At 43.4% G+C, this 18,875-nt stretch overlaps 1 protein-coding gene across 9 annotated transcripts; it reads right to left on the reverse strand.

The window, feature by feature from the left end:
* Positions 1-281: 281 nt before the first annotated feature.
* On the reverse strand, positions 282-17,665 carry zmynd8 (zinc finger, MYND-type containing 8). 9 transcript variants are annotated; one of them, XM_035631480.2, is made up of 22 exons: positions 17,157-17,277; positions 16,910-17,054; positions 12,753-12,817; positions 12,378-12,529; positions 6,778-6,921; positions 6,455-6,568; positions 5,943-6,008; positions 5,653-5,745; positions 5,473-5,560; positions 5,278-5,333; positions 5,110-5,187; positions 4,875-4,990; positions 4,285-4,784; positions 4,061-4,195; positions 3,753-3,908; positions 3,038-3,565; positions 2,357-2,881; positions 2,057-2,253; positions 1,703-1,783; positions 1,540-1,618; positions 1,192-1,431; positions 282-1,019 (listed from the first exon to the last, which is right to left on the reverse strand). In XM_035631480.2, exons 2-22 carry the CDS (start codon positions 16,984-16,986, stop codon positions 844-846), a joined length of 3,666 nt encoding a protein of 1,221 aa, XP_035487373.1. In that variant the 5' UTR covers positions 16,987-17,054; positions 17,157-17,277; the 3' UTR covers positions 282-843. The 9 variants fall into 9 exon arrangements, with proteins under 9 accessions (XP_035487373.1, XP_035487369.1, XP_035487378.1 ...); XM_035631476.2 differs by having other exon boundaries at positions 6,778-6,999; XM_035631485.2 differs by lacking the exons at positions 16,910-17,054; positions 17,157-17,277 and adding an exon at positions 17,589-17,665 and having other exon boundaries at positions 6,778-6,999.
* Positions 17,666-18,875: the final 1,210 nt, after the last annotated feature.

Consider the following 18,875-nt stretch of genomic DNA (forward strand, 5'->3'; position numbering starts at 1 on the left):
TTATATATATATATAAGCTACATATATACTTTAAATACCCTTAATTGAAAAGTGTTTGTGTTTTTTTATTTTGTTGAAAAGAGCCAAGCGTGAATTTGCCTGAATTTCAAGTATATTTCATTTAAGATTTTGCTGTCTGTGACCAGCAATTTTTCAAGATCGTTTTATCTGAAGTTGAGTTTCCGAGAGTGCTGATTAAAGCCTACGTACCTCCTCAAACTATAGTCGAACCGATGCAAAAAAATGCTCAAAACTAATCAGACCACAGTGTATCCATAGAATCAGCTCACTTAAAATGTTTGTATTTGTTACTTTCTTTGCAGTATACAGCAGGCAACATTAGAATAACAAATAAATTAACATAAAATACAAAATAAAATAAAATGTACAGACATTTCTGTCACCAGTCCTCTAACCTAAAACTGAGGTGGTCCAATAACATGGGTTACATTTTTTTCAGTTTTAAACTGTTTTACTGTTGTCCTTTACACTATGTGTATGTTTTGTGACACTCAGCATGCTCTTTAAGATCTTTATACTGACAGCTCTCTATAGGCTGCATCAAAGTGCATCAATATGCAGTATATATTTTTAAACTGCCCCCTCTAGTGGTTGCTAACTATCTGCTGCCAGTCTTGTTTCGACATTTAAAATGTTCAAAAGACCACTGCACTGCGTGCTGGGGTCAGTGTGTGAGCCCTGAAAGGCAGACAAAAAAGATATAAATAAAAGTATTCTGGATTGCTCCCATAACAGCCACTTGAACAGAACAATTTACATGTACATATCCTTGTAGTGAAAAAACAATATATACATTTACATTTTTAAGTACGCTAAGTTGGGTTATGACAGAGTGACAGCAACACTGTCAGCACTTTTCTCCATGTCACAGTCTTTTTCTGATGGTGCAGAGACTGGCATGTCTCTGAGAGAGTTTGGCCCACTGCTAGTCTGCCCTAACCCTTTGTTTGGGGGGTCTGCTGTCGACTCAGCCTCGGGTTCTTGCTGTGGGGCTGTGGCTACAAACAGAGCAAAAGTGGGGGAAAAAACGCATTACATCGATGAAAATGTCAGTATTATGTCAGTAACATGGCGGGTGATTAGGCAGGCAAGCAAAGGAAGGGAGACGTTCCTCCTCCTTTTTTGTGTGAATGTCATGAACAGCATGTTGAGGCTGGCATGTGCTGTTACCTGACTGAGTGCAGGACTTCATGTGCTCCGGCCAGTGGGCCTGCTGACAGGGGTAGTCACAGTAGCTGGTGTTCCAGCAACAGTAGAAGATGGCTTCTTTCCTGCAGTTAGCGCACCACTGTTTCTTCTTGGTCTCATCCACTGCTTGTTGCTTCTCCAGCTCCGTCTGTTTCTTCACCTCAGTCACCAACCGCTCTCTCTCCTGCTCCAGACTTTGCCTCATCTCCGCCATTGTCAGCTCTAAATTGAAACGCACAAACATGAATCTCACACGAGTATAGCACTGTTGACACTGGGAAAAGAGATCTACATGCAATGGATTTTTTTTGTATATTCCCCAGGTCTCACCAAGATTGTGCTTCATTTCTGACAACTCTTGTTGATGCAACCATTGTAATTTCTCTATTTCAATTCTCAATCGTCTTATCTGTAGGAAAAACACGCAGGCATTAAAGGGCAAATGCAAAGCAATGGTCTAATTCATACTGAGTGACACAGAGTAAACTCCTACCTCTGCTATTGTGTTCCCTGAAGTACTCTTAGAAAGGTCATTGTAGATTTCAGTCATTGTACCTTTGATTGCATCCATTATCTGGAAAAGACCACACTATTATATGAATAGGCAATATTAAAATCTGAACAGTTTTTTTTTACATAGTGTTCCTTGAATTCATTCAATCTGGTATGAAGAAATATTTCTGACGTGACATTAATCTGATGGGATCAATATAATTTTGTATATTTTACACAGCACAATGTTCTTAATGTATTTTAGAGTTTATCGTGCTCCCAGGATGACCCAGTAAGTCCTAAAGATACAACAAAAGGGAAGATTGCACCTCGCAGGACAAAAACATTTACTAACTTTATTTGTGTACTTGGCAATGTCTGCAGCCACATCGGCAGAGGCAGTGGGGATATACAGGTCTGTTGCCACTGATGATGAGGAAGCAGCTGTGCCTAGACTTGATGTGGCCATCATGGCAACAGAAGCAGGGGTACTGGTTACCAGGGTGATGGCAGATGTGTTTGTGGTGAGTGGAGTGTCTTTTTGTTGCACCGCTAGAAAACAAAAGACTATTACTCAACAGCACGATTATGGACAATTGATACATGCATACAGTATTGTCCCACACTTCTGTCAAACTAAAACCATGTCGTCTACCTTTGACAGCCTGTCTGGTCTGATAGCGTGTGCTTTGTGAAGACTGCTGTGCGGAAGACGAGGACACAACCGCTGCCGAGGCATTCCCAGCCTGAGTCTGGGTTAATGCTTGAGCCTGGCCTTGCCTGGGTGATGACGGCTGAATTTGGGTGGTTGCCACAGGTTGCTGGTTCTGTTGCTGACGCTGCACCTTCTGCATGTGCCACTTCTGCGAGGAAGTCTGAAACTTGGCAGTGGGATTCCACACCACAGCTCTCTGCACCACCGGCACCGTCTCTCTGGGCAGCAGAGGGCGCTGCTTCTTCAAAGCTGGAGTGGCGGAGGCTGTGGAGGAGGAGGAGGAGGAGGAGGGAGGCGAGGCTGTGGCACTGGACACAGACGCAAGGCTTATGGTTGTGGGGGAGGGAGCAGTGAAGGAGACCATGGTGACAGGAATGGCCATTGGGGACTGCGTGGAAACACTGGAGGGTGTGGAAAGAGCTGCACCGTTTTGAGACGGGACAGTTGATGGGGTCAGGGCTTTGCCTACAAGAAGTAAAACAAGAATCTACATTATTTATCAGTTTCACCCGTACAAAGTTACTAATGCTTCAAATTGAATACTGCTGAAAGCTGACATTGAATACAGTGTTTGTTTGATTAATTCTCTTGGGATCACCAGAAAAAAATGACATCTCTCACCTTCCGCTTTACCAGCCGATAACTCTTTTACGGCAGTGGTGTCTTTCATTCTCCTCTTCCGGTCTTTACCCCCCTGTTCCTCTCCAAGGTCAATAACCAGCTCCCTCTCAGAGTCAGAGTCCTCCACTGGCATAGGCTGCTTTGCCTCCTCCTTCACCTGAGTCTTCTCTCTGGGATTAGGTGATGCCGGAGGTGCTTTGGTCGTATCTGAGCCCTCTTTTTCCGAGATAGTGCTTATTTTCTCTTTAGTCGGAGCATCTGATGCTGTTGTAGTCGCGATGCCTGCTGCGGACTCGGATGCCAGGAGTGTATCCGTTTTACTCTCCTTATCTTGGCTTGGAGAAGGTTTGACTTTACTTTTGGTGGGGTCCTTGTGGGCTTCATGATTCGGGGCTGCACCCTGGTCATCCCTGGTCTTTTGCTCGTCGTCACTGGCATACTCACTGTCACTTGAGTCCGATTTATCAGAGTCTTCTGAGTCACTGTGCTCCACACCTTTATACACATCCACAGATATCTCATCAATACCTGAAAATGTAAGGGAAGAGGGAGGATATTACACTGCAATTCAACATGTTTTAAATCAGAGGTAGGCATATAAAGATGTAACAGGAAACTTCCTATTAAGAGACACATTGGCAAAATGCGTTTTATTAGGCAACATTTCAATGAAGACACACATCAGAATTGTCTATTTGTATTTGTCAGCACTGACCCAACTGTGCCTTGCAACTCTCAATGGTTTTGTCCAGGTTGAGCTGAAAACGGCTCTTAATCTGTCTTTTTGGAGATGTGAGGACGGGTGTGGCTCCTTGCTTCTGCTGAACTGTTTCACTGAGCTCTTTTAGGTCCATTTCTGCTTTGCTCCGATCTGGAACACAAGAGAAAGATATTATTTCTTTATCTATTATTTCCATTTCTAGCGGAATCATGTCCAACAGCCATCTGTATTCGCTCACAGGGGACAGACCTTATTATACAAATTCAGGCTTATTACTGTAAATATTTGGCCTAAAGATTGACCTAGATTGAGGTTCAGAATGCTTCCTGTCGGTGGTGTCTTCTCCTGCTTGGGGCCGCCAGCAGCTTGAGAGTGGAATGGTTTAGGGCTGTCCAATGAACTGCCTGCAGGGCCAAGTCGAGGGTGGGCAGGGGAAGCTGTTCAGAAAAAATTAATGTTAGAATAAGTCTTCTCCCATTAGACACAACATACTTGTTGCTATACAAAACTGTGTCTGGTGGAATACCTGTACAGTCCATGGATTCCTCTCCGGCACTGTACTGGCTGTTGGGGGCTTTTGCCTGCGACTTGTCTGCTGTCTCCTGTTCTCCATCCGAGCCAGTATGAGTAGAGGAGTTGGTGCTCATTGGGGAGCGAGGCATGTCACTGAGAGCGAGCCGACGGCCAACTGTTCCCCCTCCAACCCCAGCCGCAGTCAACATGGTCCTGGCCAACGGGATTTTGGGTGACGCTGTCATATCAAAGCTCAGCTTGATCTTCTCCTGTTTCTCAGGTTTGACTGGGGTGGACGAAGGGTTGGAGGGATCCAGCAGCATCTGGAAGTTGTTGTCAGGGGTGTAGGGCGTCCTGAAGGGGGCGTAGTTAAACACTCCAAACTTCTTCCTCATGTTCTCCACATAGACTTCCATCTCTTGCATGGCACTGTTGAAGATGCTTTTGGTCTTCTTCACAGAGAATGGAATCTCTTTGGACATGAGGTAGCAGTTGTTTAAAGGAACCCATGCCCTGAAAGATAAATATTCACGTCATTATTCAGTGTTACAATAAACATTGAAAGGCTCCTCTGGGCCCGAACTGAGCACAAAGGGCTGATACCTGTCATGTTGACCAAAGAAACGGGCGTCCACCTGTCCATCTTTGTCCCGCAGAGCTTTAGCAGGCCAGAATGGAAATCCTTTCAGTTTGGCCCACACTAGAGGATGTGGGTTACTCTGCAGATGTACAGTAAAACACTAAACCTGAGTGGATGTATTCCACTGCTCTGTGTTTGAATAGTCACAAAATCAGGGGGAATCATCAACAGATACTTCAAGTTACTTTACTAGCTTACACAAGGCTCACAAAACCAGTTGTCTCTCTTTTGGCAAGCAGACAGATAACATTCAGGGCAAACTTCAATCTCGTTCATCTGCAAATAAAAAAAAAGAAGAATAAAAATTTCAGTCACATCTCGAATTTTTAACTGATTAACAAATAATGTTGGGACGTATATACTCACCTCATGTTCACAGATTTTGACTATAACTTTTGCTGTAGCTGTGAGTTTGTGATTGCCTGAAATAAGGTCATACATTTGTGTTAAATTATTTGTTAACAGTGTATTTATAAATATAATAATATTCATTCATATCACATATATATCACCCAGTCTTAAAAGATTATTTTCATATGGTGTCCAGAATTTGCGACATACCTCCATTATAAATAATACAGTTGTGCAAAATCCATTTAGCATCTGCCAAGAAGGCCTCTGTGCAGCCGTACATTTTCTTTTTGATATTCTGCAGAGAAAAAACAAAAGCCAGTGCTCACCTGTCACATTGTTCAATTTATCATCATTTCAAATAAAATTGTGTGACAGCTCATGTTTTACCTTCTCAAGTGTGCAAAGATCCATAGGATGAAAAATGTACTCTGCATAATCTGGATGTTGTTCAAGAGATACAGGTTTCTGGAAGGGTTCAGTCTACAAACATTGAGTAGAGAGAAAAAAGACTGAAGGTAAGCAAACTCTCGGGCCAAACTAACGACACAACCTTCCTCTATATCACATACACATGCTACCACTACTACTTAACTCAAAGAGCCGCTTCAAACAAAAGGAGGAAAAACCAGTGGAGGAGAAAATCATGACGGGGTCTTGTTAGTGGTGTAATTGATTACCCAATTAAAAGTCTTTCTCTGCGTGGAAGCTGCATGGGGGGAGCGAGATGACAAGCGGGGATGATCCTGAAAGAGAGTGAGAGCGGCAGCTGTATCCTCACCACCAGCTAACATGTTTACCCTCATGGTTTCCAGCCATGACAGGCCCATAATAGCACAATGACTGGGATTGTTAGTTCTGTTATTAGACATTATTTGCACATGCAAATCAATAACATACCCAGCTGGACAGATCTTAACATCTAGCACAACTGATGGGAATATGATGATCAGGAAGAAAAAAAGCGTGTCTTTTGGTTGCATAAGCAAACTATAAATTAAAAAAGGCCAGGCGAGAACACATGCCAATAGCCAAGTGATACATCAGAAAAAATGTACAATTAGAAAAGGCAGAATTTTAAAAGAGAATTAACGGGAAAAACTCATCTGCAGTTAAGCCACCTCCCCCAAAACTATATAATCAGTATGATGGCATGGTTTTCTGATACAGGCAGTGGTCCCAGAATACTTACACCTGGTTGTTTCATCTTCTGAAGGGCAAACTTTAGTAGGTAAGACAGCTGGTCTATAGTTAGCATCATCATGGCTTTGCTCTGAGTCTCTATGCACTCGGCAACTGTTATTTTCTAGAAGACATCAAGGGGAAAAGAGTTGAACACTTTGGTTATATCTTATCATTGCACAGAATGTATGTAGTCTGAACACATTTTCTAACTCATGTCCAAGCATACTGAGAGGTCCTCCGTGATTACACAAATATTACAGTGGGTCTCGACCACAGGCTTTGGAATACGTTTCCAACACGCACACACTATGCACAACCCTGGGAGAGTACCTCACACTCCGGACAGAACCAGTCGCCCTCAGGCTCGGCTGGTAGTTTGAGGCACTTGGCATGGTACACCCTGGGGCAGAGCTCACAGCAGAGCACTTGGCCCTCGCGGTGGCATAGCCAGCAGTAGAAGTCATTCCTGCCGTCCTGCGGTACAACATCAACAGGGTCTGTGGTGAGTGCTGGCTGCTTCACATAGTAAAAGGGACCATGTCTTAGTTCTGACTGGAATGCAGGCAAAAGAAACACAAAGTTGGGGAAGGTCAAAATCAGGCCAGAGATTAGAAAAGCCAAGCAGACATGCACCACACCAACAACAGACACACAACACTGGCTGCTGTGCATCCTGATAAGTGTTATAGACTAAATGCGTTAATGAGTTTGCCATAACCATTGAGATTTCAAATTGTGATTGAAATGACATCAAATGACAATGTGACTGTATGACTCAGTTCTGTGATTTTAGTCGGTGTTTGAGGAAACAACCATCAACAATGTGGGTAAACAGCATCGACAGTCGAGATTAAACTGGTAAAATCTCAAATAGTTACAGTGGCTTCTAACCATTTAAAAAACAAAACACATGAGAAGTGACATAGGAAATGATATGATAATATGTGTAATGCTTTTTAAGAAAAAAAAACTAATACTTTTGGAAATACATTTGTAAATGTAAAATAAGTCGTTGGGTATATCTAATATACAAAATAGACAATAAATTGGGAAAAAAGAAAGAAAATATGCATAAAGAGAGAAAGTAAATATTAAAAAAAAATAATAACATACATAACCCACCACTAGATGTTTACTTCATTAGTTATAATACATTAATTATTTTTTTGATCTATTCTTTAGTATGTATGATAATGTCTGAAAATATATGCCAAGATCTGTTTGTTTAAATGTTATTTGAGATCGTAAGTTCTTCAAGAATTTCATTTTAAGAGTATAAAATTTGTCTTAAATGATGACCAAATTATTACTTTAATGTTGATTGCTAGAGAAATCAGAGTTGTAGAAATTTAATTTCCAAAATATATTTTAACATCCAACTGCAAATCATAGCAATTATCTTCTGTATTAATTTAAAGGATAATATCTATGTAAAATCTTAGGCAACATTGTAAATACAATATTGCATGTTCTGTCATCAAGAGCTCAGTCTGTCCATTCATGGTGCAAACCCCCGCATATTATAACAGTCGACCAGGTTTCTAAAATCACTCTCGATGTTTTCTCTCCATCTCTATGAAAAGAGGGAAGTTATGGTGAATGCCTCTCTTTTTATCAAAGATGGATTGAAAATTCCAAAGATCTTTCTGTAACACTGTTTGGTGTTTCATTATGGAAGATATAGATCACTCCTGGATGAGTTTCCCAAAGACATAAACAATGAAAAGCTAAGCAGTGATTATCACACTGAACCTGGTGTATTCACCTTGAGCACTGCTTTTGCCAAGGATGTCCCTGAGATATCCAGCCTTTAAAACATCACAAATGTGTGAGCCATAGCCCAGTTTGCCGCAGCACAAATGTCCTGTACTGAAGCTCTTTTGAACAGTGCCGATAAACTGGCCATGCCCCTGACGGACTGAGCCCAAACCCTAGGGGGACTGAACCCCCTTAGATCTAAAGGCCAGAGAAATCTCCCCAATCCAAAGAGACAGCGAGACTGGTGTGACAATGGCTTGCCTTTATGGGGAGTAGCCCGAGACCCAACAAGTTGATCCGGTTTTCTGAACCCTGCTGTCCTAGTCACACACACATGCAGAGCCCACACTGGGCATAATGTATTGAGACTTTTCGCCTCCCATGACAAGAATAGTGGTGGGTGAAAAGCCAAAAGCTCTACAGTGGGACATCTGCAGGCCGACCTTGGTGAGCCGTGGGGCAAACTACAAGCAGGAAGAACAGATAGAAATAACCTGAAAACACTTACATGTTTTGCTACGGTTGAAGCCAAAACAATAGCGTTACCGAGAAATGAGGGCAACCCCCAACTGTCTCCAGCGGCTCAAATGGATGATGAGAGATCGCTTCCAATACAACTAACAGATCCTACAGAGGAATCAGGGGCCTGGAAACTGAAGCTTGCCGTGTGCACCCTTCAAGACACCGCCAACTCAAGATTGTTTCCCCATTGGCTTATCTCCAAAGACTAAATGAAATGCTGTGATGGCAGATCACTAGACTTTAATTGTATAAACGGCCTGCACCTTATCAACCAATTCAGACGGTTAACAGAGGATATAGGACACCATGACCTTGGGAAAAAAGTGCCAAAAATGCATTTGTGCAAAGAAAACTGACCAAAGTTCTGACAAATTCCATTTCACTACTCGGCCCCACATGGCGGCACCCACTCTGATAGGCACCCATCCGTTGTCATAGTTACCCCGATTTACACCATCCTCAGCACGCTGACGCGAGAGCCGTCAAGTCCTGCCAGACATGCCAGTGTTATTTTCAGCCTCTGGTTGACGTGACAGCGTAATGCTACCACCCAACGCTGAAAATCCCCAGCCCCAGCTGTACAACAGATATTACTAAAGCCATGATGCCAAGCAGCTGTAGGTTCTGAAAGGAATGGCTTGGTATTCAAAGGTTCTGCTCTGAGAGTCCCACCTGAGAAACCTCGTGTGCAGGCTAGACGGCGATGTGTTTGTCGCAAATCAATTGCCTGGGCAGATCACACAAAATTGCACTTGCACGCGTGTTAACATCCTGAACATTTATTTCCATAGATGCAGTCCTTCAATGTGGCCCAGGGAGCATTTAACTCCATGCAGAATGTGGTCTGGGTCATCGGATCTCTCAGGACGGTTGTCAATGCTAGGTCTGAACGGGGTCTGAAAGGGGACACCCCAGAAACTGGAAACCACCAGTTGAACTAGTAACACAGAGTCATCCTCCTCGTCCTCTATCTATTCCGTGTCCCATGGTGTTCCATATTGCTTCTGACAGGCACTTTCTGCCTCCTTTCCAGGAACTTACCTGGCATCGACATGACCGGGGGTCAGCCAGCGATACCTGAGCATGCTTAGCACTCTTGCAAGATATGCATATCGGATTAGGGCCCAGCCTGAGGTGAACAACGTGCATCATGCCAGGCACGGGTGGGATGCAGCCTCTTTAATCTTAAATTCTGAGATTATCTGCCAATGACTGCAAAATGAATACAATAATAAATATTATACTGTACTAGGCATGCTGCAATGTCTTGGCCCTTTCGGTCAATAGTGTTAGCATGAGCCAGAAGTGTACTGTAAGAGTTTGCTCGCGGTGACACATCAGCAGAGCTAATGAAGGAATACAAACTGAAACCGAGTATGCTTGCCATAATGCATTAGCCAGGGGGTACAATGTTACAGTCACTTGTACAACGTTAAGTAAATACAGGGTAAACGTACGAACGGCTCGCCTTTACATGGATCCAGATTATCCTGTTTACGTAAAGTCAATTTCTTGCAAAGAGCCTACTCAGTAAATACAGATTAAAGGCAGGCCCTGCATTTGGCGATGTACTCCTCAACGGGTCGTCTGTGAACCGGCCAGCCAAACTAGCTTGGACGAGCTGAGGGAGCTTGTGCAGTTTCTTCGTAGGAACAAAGCAAGGATGATTTGAGAGGAGCTGGTTGAGTATGATAATATGAGGGAGCCTGCACAGTTCTTCCTGTCTGTCACCAACAGACAGGTAGAACTGTGTGGAGCTTCCAAAGATTGTCCCACCAAGTGATTCCAATCACTGAAAGGGGTTGGAAAAAGGACTGTCTGCAAGTGGAAAATGTGAATGCATTTGTGTACAACACACAATCACATGCCTCTTGTGCATTTGTGAACTGCTTTAAGCACAAAAGCATCAACGCAAGCGCATAAAAACTGAAACTAAAAGATGAGGCACCACATGATTTATTTTTTGGATTGCTGAGACATTTTCTAAAATAGAGGTAACTAAAAATCACCTGTTTGAATTAGAAGTGTACATATAGCATTTCCTCAAAACTCAGTACTAATCACCCAATGCTAATTGAGAATCTTAAATATCGGCTACCAGTGGCGTCCAATAAGATGTGAGATCAACAATTACTTAGAGTGTACGTCAACAATATTTATTCATATTGCAGAAAATCCTAATGATAACACTGTTAAGATGCAAATATGACACATTAACAGGATATACTGCACAATGAGTGAATAATTAGTAAATTGTAAAAAACTCTGGAAACAACAATTGCCATTTTACCTTTCTCAACATACTGGGCCTCAAAAACATCAACAATAAGATCTAAGTGGAGCAGTCTGGAAGTGGAAATATCGGTTTCAGGTACGTAAGAACATGCGCCATCATTCAAATGTCAAACAGCGATATTGCAGACTTCAAAACCTCCAAAAACTGCCTCAGTATCACAAGAACGTATGGTGTATACATATCCCAGTTATACAAATAATATAAGCAGGAAACAATATCTCTGTCCCATCCGAGGGATAAACTGTTGAGTACTTCAGAAGTCAAGGGCAGAAGGAGGTCATTTAAGAAAAATGTACTGTAAAAGTCTACACACACACACACACACACACACACACACACACACACACACACACACACACACACACACACACACACACACACACACACACACACACACACACACAGACACACACACACACACACACACACACACACACACACACACACACACACACACATAATCACTTCATGCAATGAATTTAACTGAAAGAACTTCAACCCGGGCTGCAGGCTGGTGTAGTGGTAAGCACTTTCACCTCACAGCAAGAAGGTTCTGGGTTGGAGTCCCGGTTCAAACCAACCAGGGCCTTTCTGTGTGGAGTTTGCATGTTCTCCCCGTGTATTCGTTGGTTCTCTCTGGGTTCTCCGGCTTCCTCCCACAGTCCAAAGACATGCAGAATGGGGTTAGGTTAATTGGAGACTCTAAATTGACCGTAGGTGTGAATGCGAGAGTGAATGGTTGTTTGTCTCTGTATGTGGCCCCGCGATAGGCTGGCGACCTGTCCAGGGTGAACCCCGCCTCTCGCCCAATGTTAGCCCCCCCCCCGTGACCCTTACATGGATAAAGCTGTAGACGATGGATGGATGGATGGAGAACTTCAACCCTATATCCTGAGTTAGGCAAAAGTTGATTGTAGTGGGTAACTTCTAGGTTTGGATGTGTGAGCATATGTAATGTGTTTTGATCATGATGATGATGAGGGCATTCCTGCAAAACAGCATTTGTGCTCAGTGAACCTACCCTGAATAAATGCACTTCCATCGACAACACAGAAAAACACGTTTCTCACAATTGTGCCATCCAAAATATTGATCATGGAATCTGAAAGCTTTTGCAAATGCTCTATCTCTATGGACACCTTCAACTCATGCTGTAGATCATATCAATGCACCTACAACTCTAATTTCCTGAATCTGAAGGTCTGAATGTAGCAGCTATGTTGATAATATAATATTATTAAATAAGTTGTTGTCTGGTGTAGTCTGAATATCAACCAGTTCCTGAGTGATATTAGGTTTTAAATCCTGTTGTCCAATCCTTTTTTTTGGTATTCCGGGTTGTTTTTATTGTTACCTGGTCTTTGCTGCTGCTGACAGCACCTGGTTTCTTCTTCTTTTTCACTGGGCAGGGAGAGGTTTCCGCGGAGGAGTGACCATTGGATGAGTGAGAGGGACTAGGCATCTTTCGTTTTTGGGCCATCCGCTCTGTTGACCCTGTGTCAGAAACTGCGGACAAAAGTCAGAGATTACACAAACCGTGGAGAGCGAACCCATGAGCCAAGAAAGGACACACCAAAGTTTCCCTGCACTCACATGTACATGGTGGCATACAATACAATATGAAACCAAAATAACCAAAGCAAACCTATTTTGCAAATCCCCGCATTTCATAAGCATAGAAAGAGAGCTTTGCCAACCTGTCTAAAAACCCACGTGTACTGTATGTTACCTTTGGATCGTGTTGAGATCTCCATTCCTTCTGTTGCAGGTTCTTTTCCTTCTTCCTCTGCCACACTGATGCAGAAAAGATTATTGTCAAATGTTTGCAAGTCCAACATTAACCTATAGATAAAGATTTCTCATATCCTTAATTACGCTATTATAATTAAGTGGAAAAAGGTTATGTGTAAACCAAAGGGGTCTCAAATGTTGACCCCTACTCTGTCTGATAAAGGCAAAGAACAGTCAACCGCAAAAAAACAAAACGATGTGCAATGCAAAAGCGGATGTGCAAACTGGCCAGGTTGTCAGTGCTAGGCCCACATTCCTGAAGAAGTTTGATTAAACAGTCTCACTTCTTAATGCATTCCCTTAATCCGACTACAGTTGCTCTAGACAAGAAAGGTCAGTTTTTCAACAGGCTCTCTCTCGACTCTGATATAATTCTGGCTAGACTTGCCCAGCTGGAAACATGAGCATAATATGTGTGAGCCATAGCCCAGTAGCCTCACAATCATGTGATTGAAATGATGTTTTCACCAGTCACAAATTGCTAAATTGTGTCAGATATATGGTTGCGTTTTTCACCAACAATTCATGTGAATGAACATTTCCTTTTGTCAAAAATGTTGAAATACTGAAAAAATAATTGATATTCACGTGATTTCAATAAACGCAACAAACAATTATTTTTTTAAAAAATGAATGTAACACTGTGCTGCATGAATACAAATGACATGAAATAGAAATTCATGTTTCAGAATTTCCATGACTCATCAAAGTTCTAGAATATTGAAAATTCAGCATATCACACAAACCACACATCAGCAGCTTAGACACAACACGTGCACATCATCTATATGCTCAGTGTGTTGTCCCATTCTCCAATTATAAATAGAACTCGCCTTTCTCCACCGGCCACAGGTCTATAAATAGTAAACATGACAACACAGAGCAGAGTAATCTACAGTGTCTGAACCTTCTGAAATCCAGCAAGTGAAAAGCACGCAAACTCACTACCCGGCTCTTTTAAAACATCCAATTAATTCATTGATGAAGTGACCTAATAACAGACCGCGTATATCACAATGGACTTGCACAATCGCAGCCCCAGTTGTGTTGTGAAGAATTTCCTTGAAATGTAAGCCACAGTGTACTGTGCACCACCCTTTATTCAAAATCTGCCCAACAGGCTTTTCTCAGTATCAGTCCAAGGTGATTCACCTTGGCTTGCAGGCGCCCTGTTGTCGATCCCACTACTGTTGCCATTTTCTCTGACGCCACAGCAGAGGCACCGGCCTCGCTGCTCAGATGGATGCTGTTCTTTTTTTTTCTCCAATTAGTATTTCACTTACTCCTGAGCAAAACGTTATTTGGATTTGATTTTGTGTGTCATTCGCTGCAAACGAGAGAAAAAACACTGCTTTCATTTGAATGACTTTGTTCACCAACACCCACACCCCTCTTCTTCCATCACAAAATAAGGATGAAATGACAGACAGAAACACGGCTGATCTGCAGACACAGTGCAGTGCAGAGAGCAGTGAAATGGCTTAGCTGGCCTCCTCATCTATGCTGTCTGGGCAGCCACAGACAATATACCCCAGCAACGTCCTGTCCTGTCCTGGTCAGGAAACACAGCAACAAGAGGCAATGAAAAAAGACATGGACAGGGACGAGGAGGAAAAATCAATGCTGCCCAATCCTGACACAAACATTTTCAAATCAGAGACAACAGAGCACACAACACATTGTGCCTATTGTAACCCACTAAGACACCCCTTCCCACATCCACCACTGCCACCACAGCCATGCTTCGACATAGGAAATTAACAGCATACCTTTTTCCTTACTCACATACAGCTTCTTCAGCCTACTCTGTAATCTTTTTCAATTATTGAGGGCGTTGGGGGATGAGGGAAAAGATGGGTCCAGGTTTCCCAGAAGGCCTTCTCTCCCTGCTGCTCTCTTCTGCAATTGTCAATCTTTAACCTCGGCTGCAGACTGCCGATTGGCTCCACCAACACACGGAGGAGCCTGATTGGGCGCTCAGCCTCGGTGTGCCACACAGGCTCTCTTCTCCCCACTCTCCTTAGCCATAATGCTGCATTGCAGAGAGGACTGATCCTCACGGCTGCTAAGAACCTCCTGACAAACCAAGTCTCTCGCTCCCTTAAAAACCACCATGCAGACATACATGTATACTGCCCGTGTGCCTTTTATCAGACACAGAAAATGCAGCTCTGCAGGCTTTTTTACCGGGAGAGGATCAGATTCCCTCCCTTCGCTGTGCTGTCAGCCAGTGTATGTGTAATGGCGTCTCTCCCTCTCTCTCTCTTTTTCTCTCTCTCTCTCTCTCTCTCTCTCTCTCTCTCCCTCTCTCTCTTTCTCTCACTGACCAATATGTGCACCGCACACACGACACATACACACGGCACCAGTCGAATCTACTGTGAAGGACCACATGCAGCTTATAATGAGCCCCCAGTCTGTTGATATGCAGCATGGGCCCTAATAGTGGACACAAAGACAATGCCTGGGAAATGTCACAGGCCTCCCAGACAGCGTGGAAGGCATAACCCTCTCTCTCTCCCTCTCTCCACTTCTCCTTCAGCGTACGCTCCCTCATACTCTAATTTTTCCCTGGAGATTTGAGTGTGACCAACAATAAGCTGGGGGGGGGGGGGGGGGGGGGGGGAGAGAGAGAGAAACTGGAATAAACTGCTGAAAGCAAAGCCACACATCTCTCTGTAGTCATTTCGGCTTTACCAGCTATATGCATTTTATTTTGTAAAAGTGGAACTTTAAAAAATGACTACAAAACAATGCACACAATTAAAAGACATCGGTGCGGATAGAACTCAAGCGCAAACCACCGTCTAAATCAGACACAGAGGCCAAAATGTCAAGGCCAACTGACGGATCTAAGTCCAAGAAGGTCAGCTGTTGGATTTTTGTTTTGTTTTACAGAGATAAACCAAACTACACAGGCCTAGTGTCTGTGCAATGCAGATTTAAGTGTGCCTACACCATTCCTCGCACCATAGTGGAATGAGGGGATTAAACGCATTACCAAGCGCCATTCACAAAACACTGAGGGGGGGATTTGCTGTTTCAGCCACTGCAGACAGCTCCTGAACCCTGGTCAAGCAACATCATGTGCGCCATTATATGCAGGCCATATTTCCCTTGGTCTTATCAGAAACAAAGCCTCCGTCACACATCATCCACTAATAACGATATAAAATCACATTTCACACCACCTGAAGTCCATTTAATGTTCAATGTTCATTTAATGTAAAATAACAATATTGCTGAGCTGTAGGGAGAAAAAAAAAGATGCAATCCTATACTCAATTGACTGATCTTTTTTGTCTGAGTCATGCACACAGAAAACCAACACCAACACCATTACGTATAAACTGAACTCAATCAAACCTTGTCGACTGCAAACAGGTTTTCAAGCCTCTCTGGTGAGCTGAGGTTTCTGTGCAGAGCCCTTTCAGAGGAAGTCCTTCCCTTCTTCTTTCCTTCTCTCTTACATACAAATACCCAGTGTGCTTGGAGCAGAGGGACAGAAAGGGGAAGCTCTCTAAAATGGCTGACACTCGGCAGCAGAGAACAACACAGGGAGGCAGTGCACACCATTAGGCTCAGGCAATTCCTCCAGCCCTGGGATAAATAAGCTGCCCCGGCATTATTTAGTCTGTAGATAATAAGTATTTCAGATAAACCGGCGAACGGGAACAGTTTACAGGATTAGGTGTGAAAAGCATGTTTTGATTCACACAGATAAAAAGGGACCTTTGGATGAGGTGTACTAGATTTTGGGTGAAGTGGGGACAAATCAGGCAACTAGACCGTTTACAGTCACTTTTTCATTGCCGTGGTAGTAGTCTGCTAACCACAGTGCCATGCTGCCATGCCCTCATGCCAGTGTGAGGCCTATATTAGACTTCAAGTGCTGTCAGTCTACCATCTGTTAATTCCCCCCTGTACTGCTCCCTGTCTCTCCCATCTCTCGCCTGGACTCCCTCACCAGGCCTGCCATCCTGGCAGCCTAGGCCAGGGGAAGCCACAAAAACTCAGTCCTCTTTTAATCTTCACAAAAGAACAGCATGTTTTTCTAAGTCAGTATCTCATGAATATACAGTGCATTGACCTTACACTTGACCTGTGGCCCCCTGCTGCACGTGTCCAGACAGCCACCCAGCGAACAGAGGCGGTCTGTTGCAGTGTGCCATGCTATGCTCTCTTTCCAAGCTCCACTCCTAGGCTGTGGGGTGACAAACACTCTTCCCCCTCCCCCAGTCTGCCAGACAAACATGTATTATTACTCAGGCACGGCTCACACACAGTGGCTGGTGACTTATCAACAGAGTAGAATATGTGAAAGAATGAAAATACGGCTTACCTCTGTGGATGCATGGCTAAAAACTCTGTGTGATATGTCAATGCTTATTAAAACATGGAGGACAGCCCTGTCAGCCCTCACCCTGCTCAGAGCATAGCCACGGCTCCACAAGCTGGCCGACCGACTGCTCTCATGCAAGACACTCTGGGACTGGCCGTGCGTGCCGACCAAATGTAAGGCAGCTGATGATTGGCTGGTGCATTTCCTGGCTTCTCTTCTTTTGTTTAGCACAGGCGAGCTCAGTACTCAGATCGCAGTACTCGGAGCAAGAGAAGCAAGGCCCAAATCCCCAAACAAGAATCAGCACACTGCACACCTATCAGCTACCAGGGTGACTGAATACAGCTGCTCTTAATTCATTTTACAAGGAGTATCAAGCAAGCTTTCGGTGTAGCCGTGAAAGTTAGTCAGCAGAAGGGCATAAATACAGACCTGGGGCTGTATGCTCAAGGAGGAATTTGTCTCACTAGTTCCTGCCCTCAAGTTAAACCAACCCTCGTCGTGCTATATAAATAAAAGCATTGAGTAAACAGGCACAAAATGAAATGCGCTCGTTCTTTGACCTGCAAAGGTTTAATGGCGATGCTCAAAGAAAAAATCAGACTGACAGTCATGTGGTTTTCCTGGCTCGAGACTTTGAACTGGTGAGATCACATGTTAGCAATGTTGCTCCAGATAGGCCAAGATTATACCGTCCAAGATGCTCTACGTTTCTCTGGTATCATTCGGCCATGGGGTCAAGATTCAGCAAGATTTACGCAAGATTTAATGATTTGCATGAAAGTGGATCATGCCTAATATAACCTTGTTAGTACAGTTCTCCTGCATTAATCGCAACTTTGCCCCAAGTTGGAGCTTGGATTTCTTTATTTTGCCGAATGAATACCTTGAACATGTTATGAAAGCTCAGGACTGTTCTTTGGAAAATGCATTTCTAATCACACAAGAAGGAAGTTTCTTGTAGTACCCAGTGTGTGTGTGTAATGTGCATGCACTTCCGACACACATGCAGAGACAACTTGCAGCAGGGAGGGACTAGTGCCTCGCTAACAAAGACTTAACTTTATTTTAAATGTCGGAGGGAGAAACCCAGTTCAAACTGCGTTAAAATAATCAATCAAACTTTTTTTTAAAGAGTCTGCATATAAACTATGTGAAAAAACTAGCAAAGCAAATTACATGGCAAAAGCAAAACACTATTTCAAATGTAAATCTGACATGTGGTTAACACAGACACTTGGTTGATGCAACCTTTATACAAATTAGCCACCAACCTTTATCAAATATGCAAAAATATCTGTCAAATTAACAGGTATTGATTGATATCCATTTGTCCCCTGTGTCCATACGGTGAATGTTTATGAACTGAGACTCAGTCTTCGAAGTCAATACAAAAATGCAATTGCTGACTGAGTAGACTGTAGAGACAGTACAGCTGGCTGGTCCTTCAACGGGAAGAAATGCAGCAGCAGCCTCTTGTGGGGGAAAAACCGTAAAACAGCAGACTACACGCTATAGGCCAGAGAGTCTCAAAAGGAATTGATACCAAATATGATAAGGCAGGTAATACACAGTATATAAGAGAAGGTGAGGCCTTAAAGCAGTAGTCGTTATATTTTCACTCATGCCTCATTTAGCCATGGGCATGTTAAAATGAACCTGCAAAGGGGGGGGCTCAATTTATGTATGTATGCATGTATGTGCCTTGTCACCTTCAAC

Source organism: Scophthalmus maximus, chromosome 6, assembly GCF_022379125.1.
Source record: "Scophthalmus maximus strain ysfricsl-2021 chromosome 6, ASM2237912v1, whole genome shotgun sequence".
NCBI classification, from domain to species: domain Eukaryota; kingdom Metazoa; phylum Chordata; class Actinopteri; order Pleuronectiformes; family Scophthalmidae; genus Scophthalmus; species Scophthalmus maximus.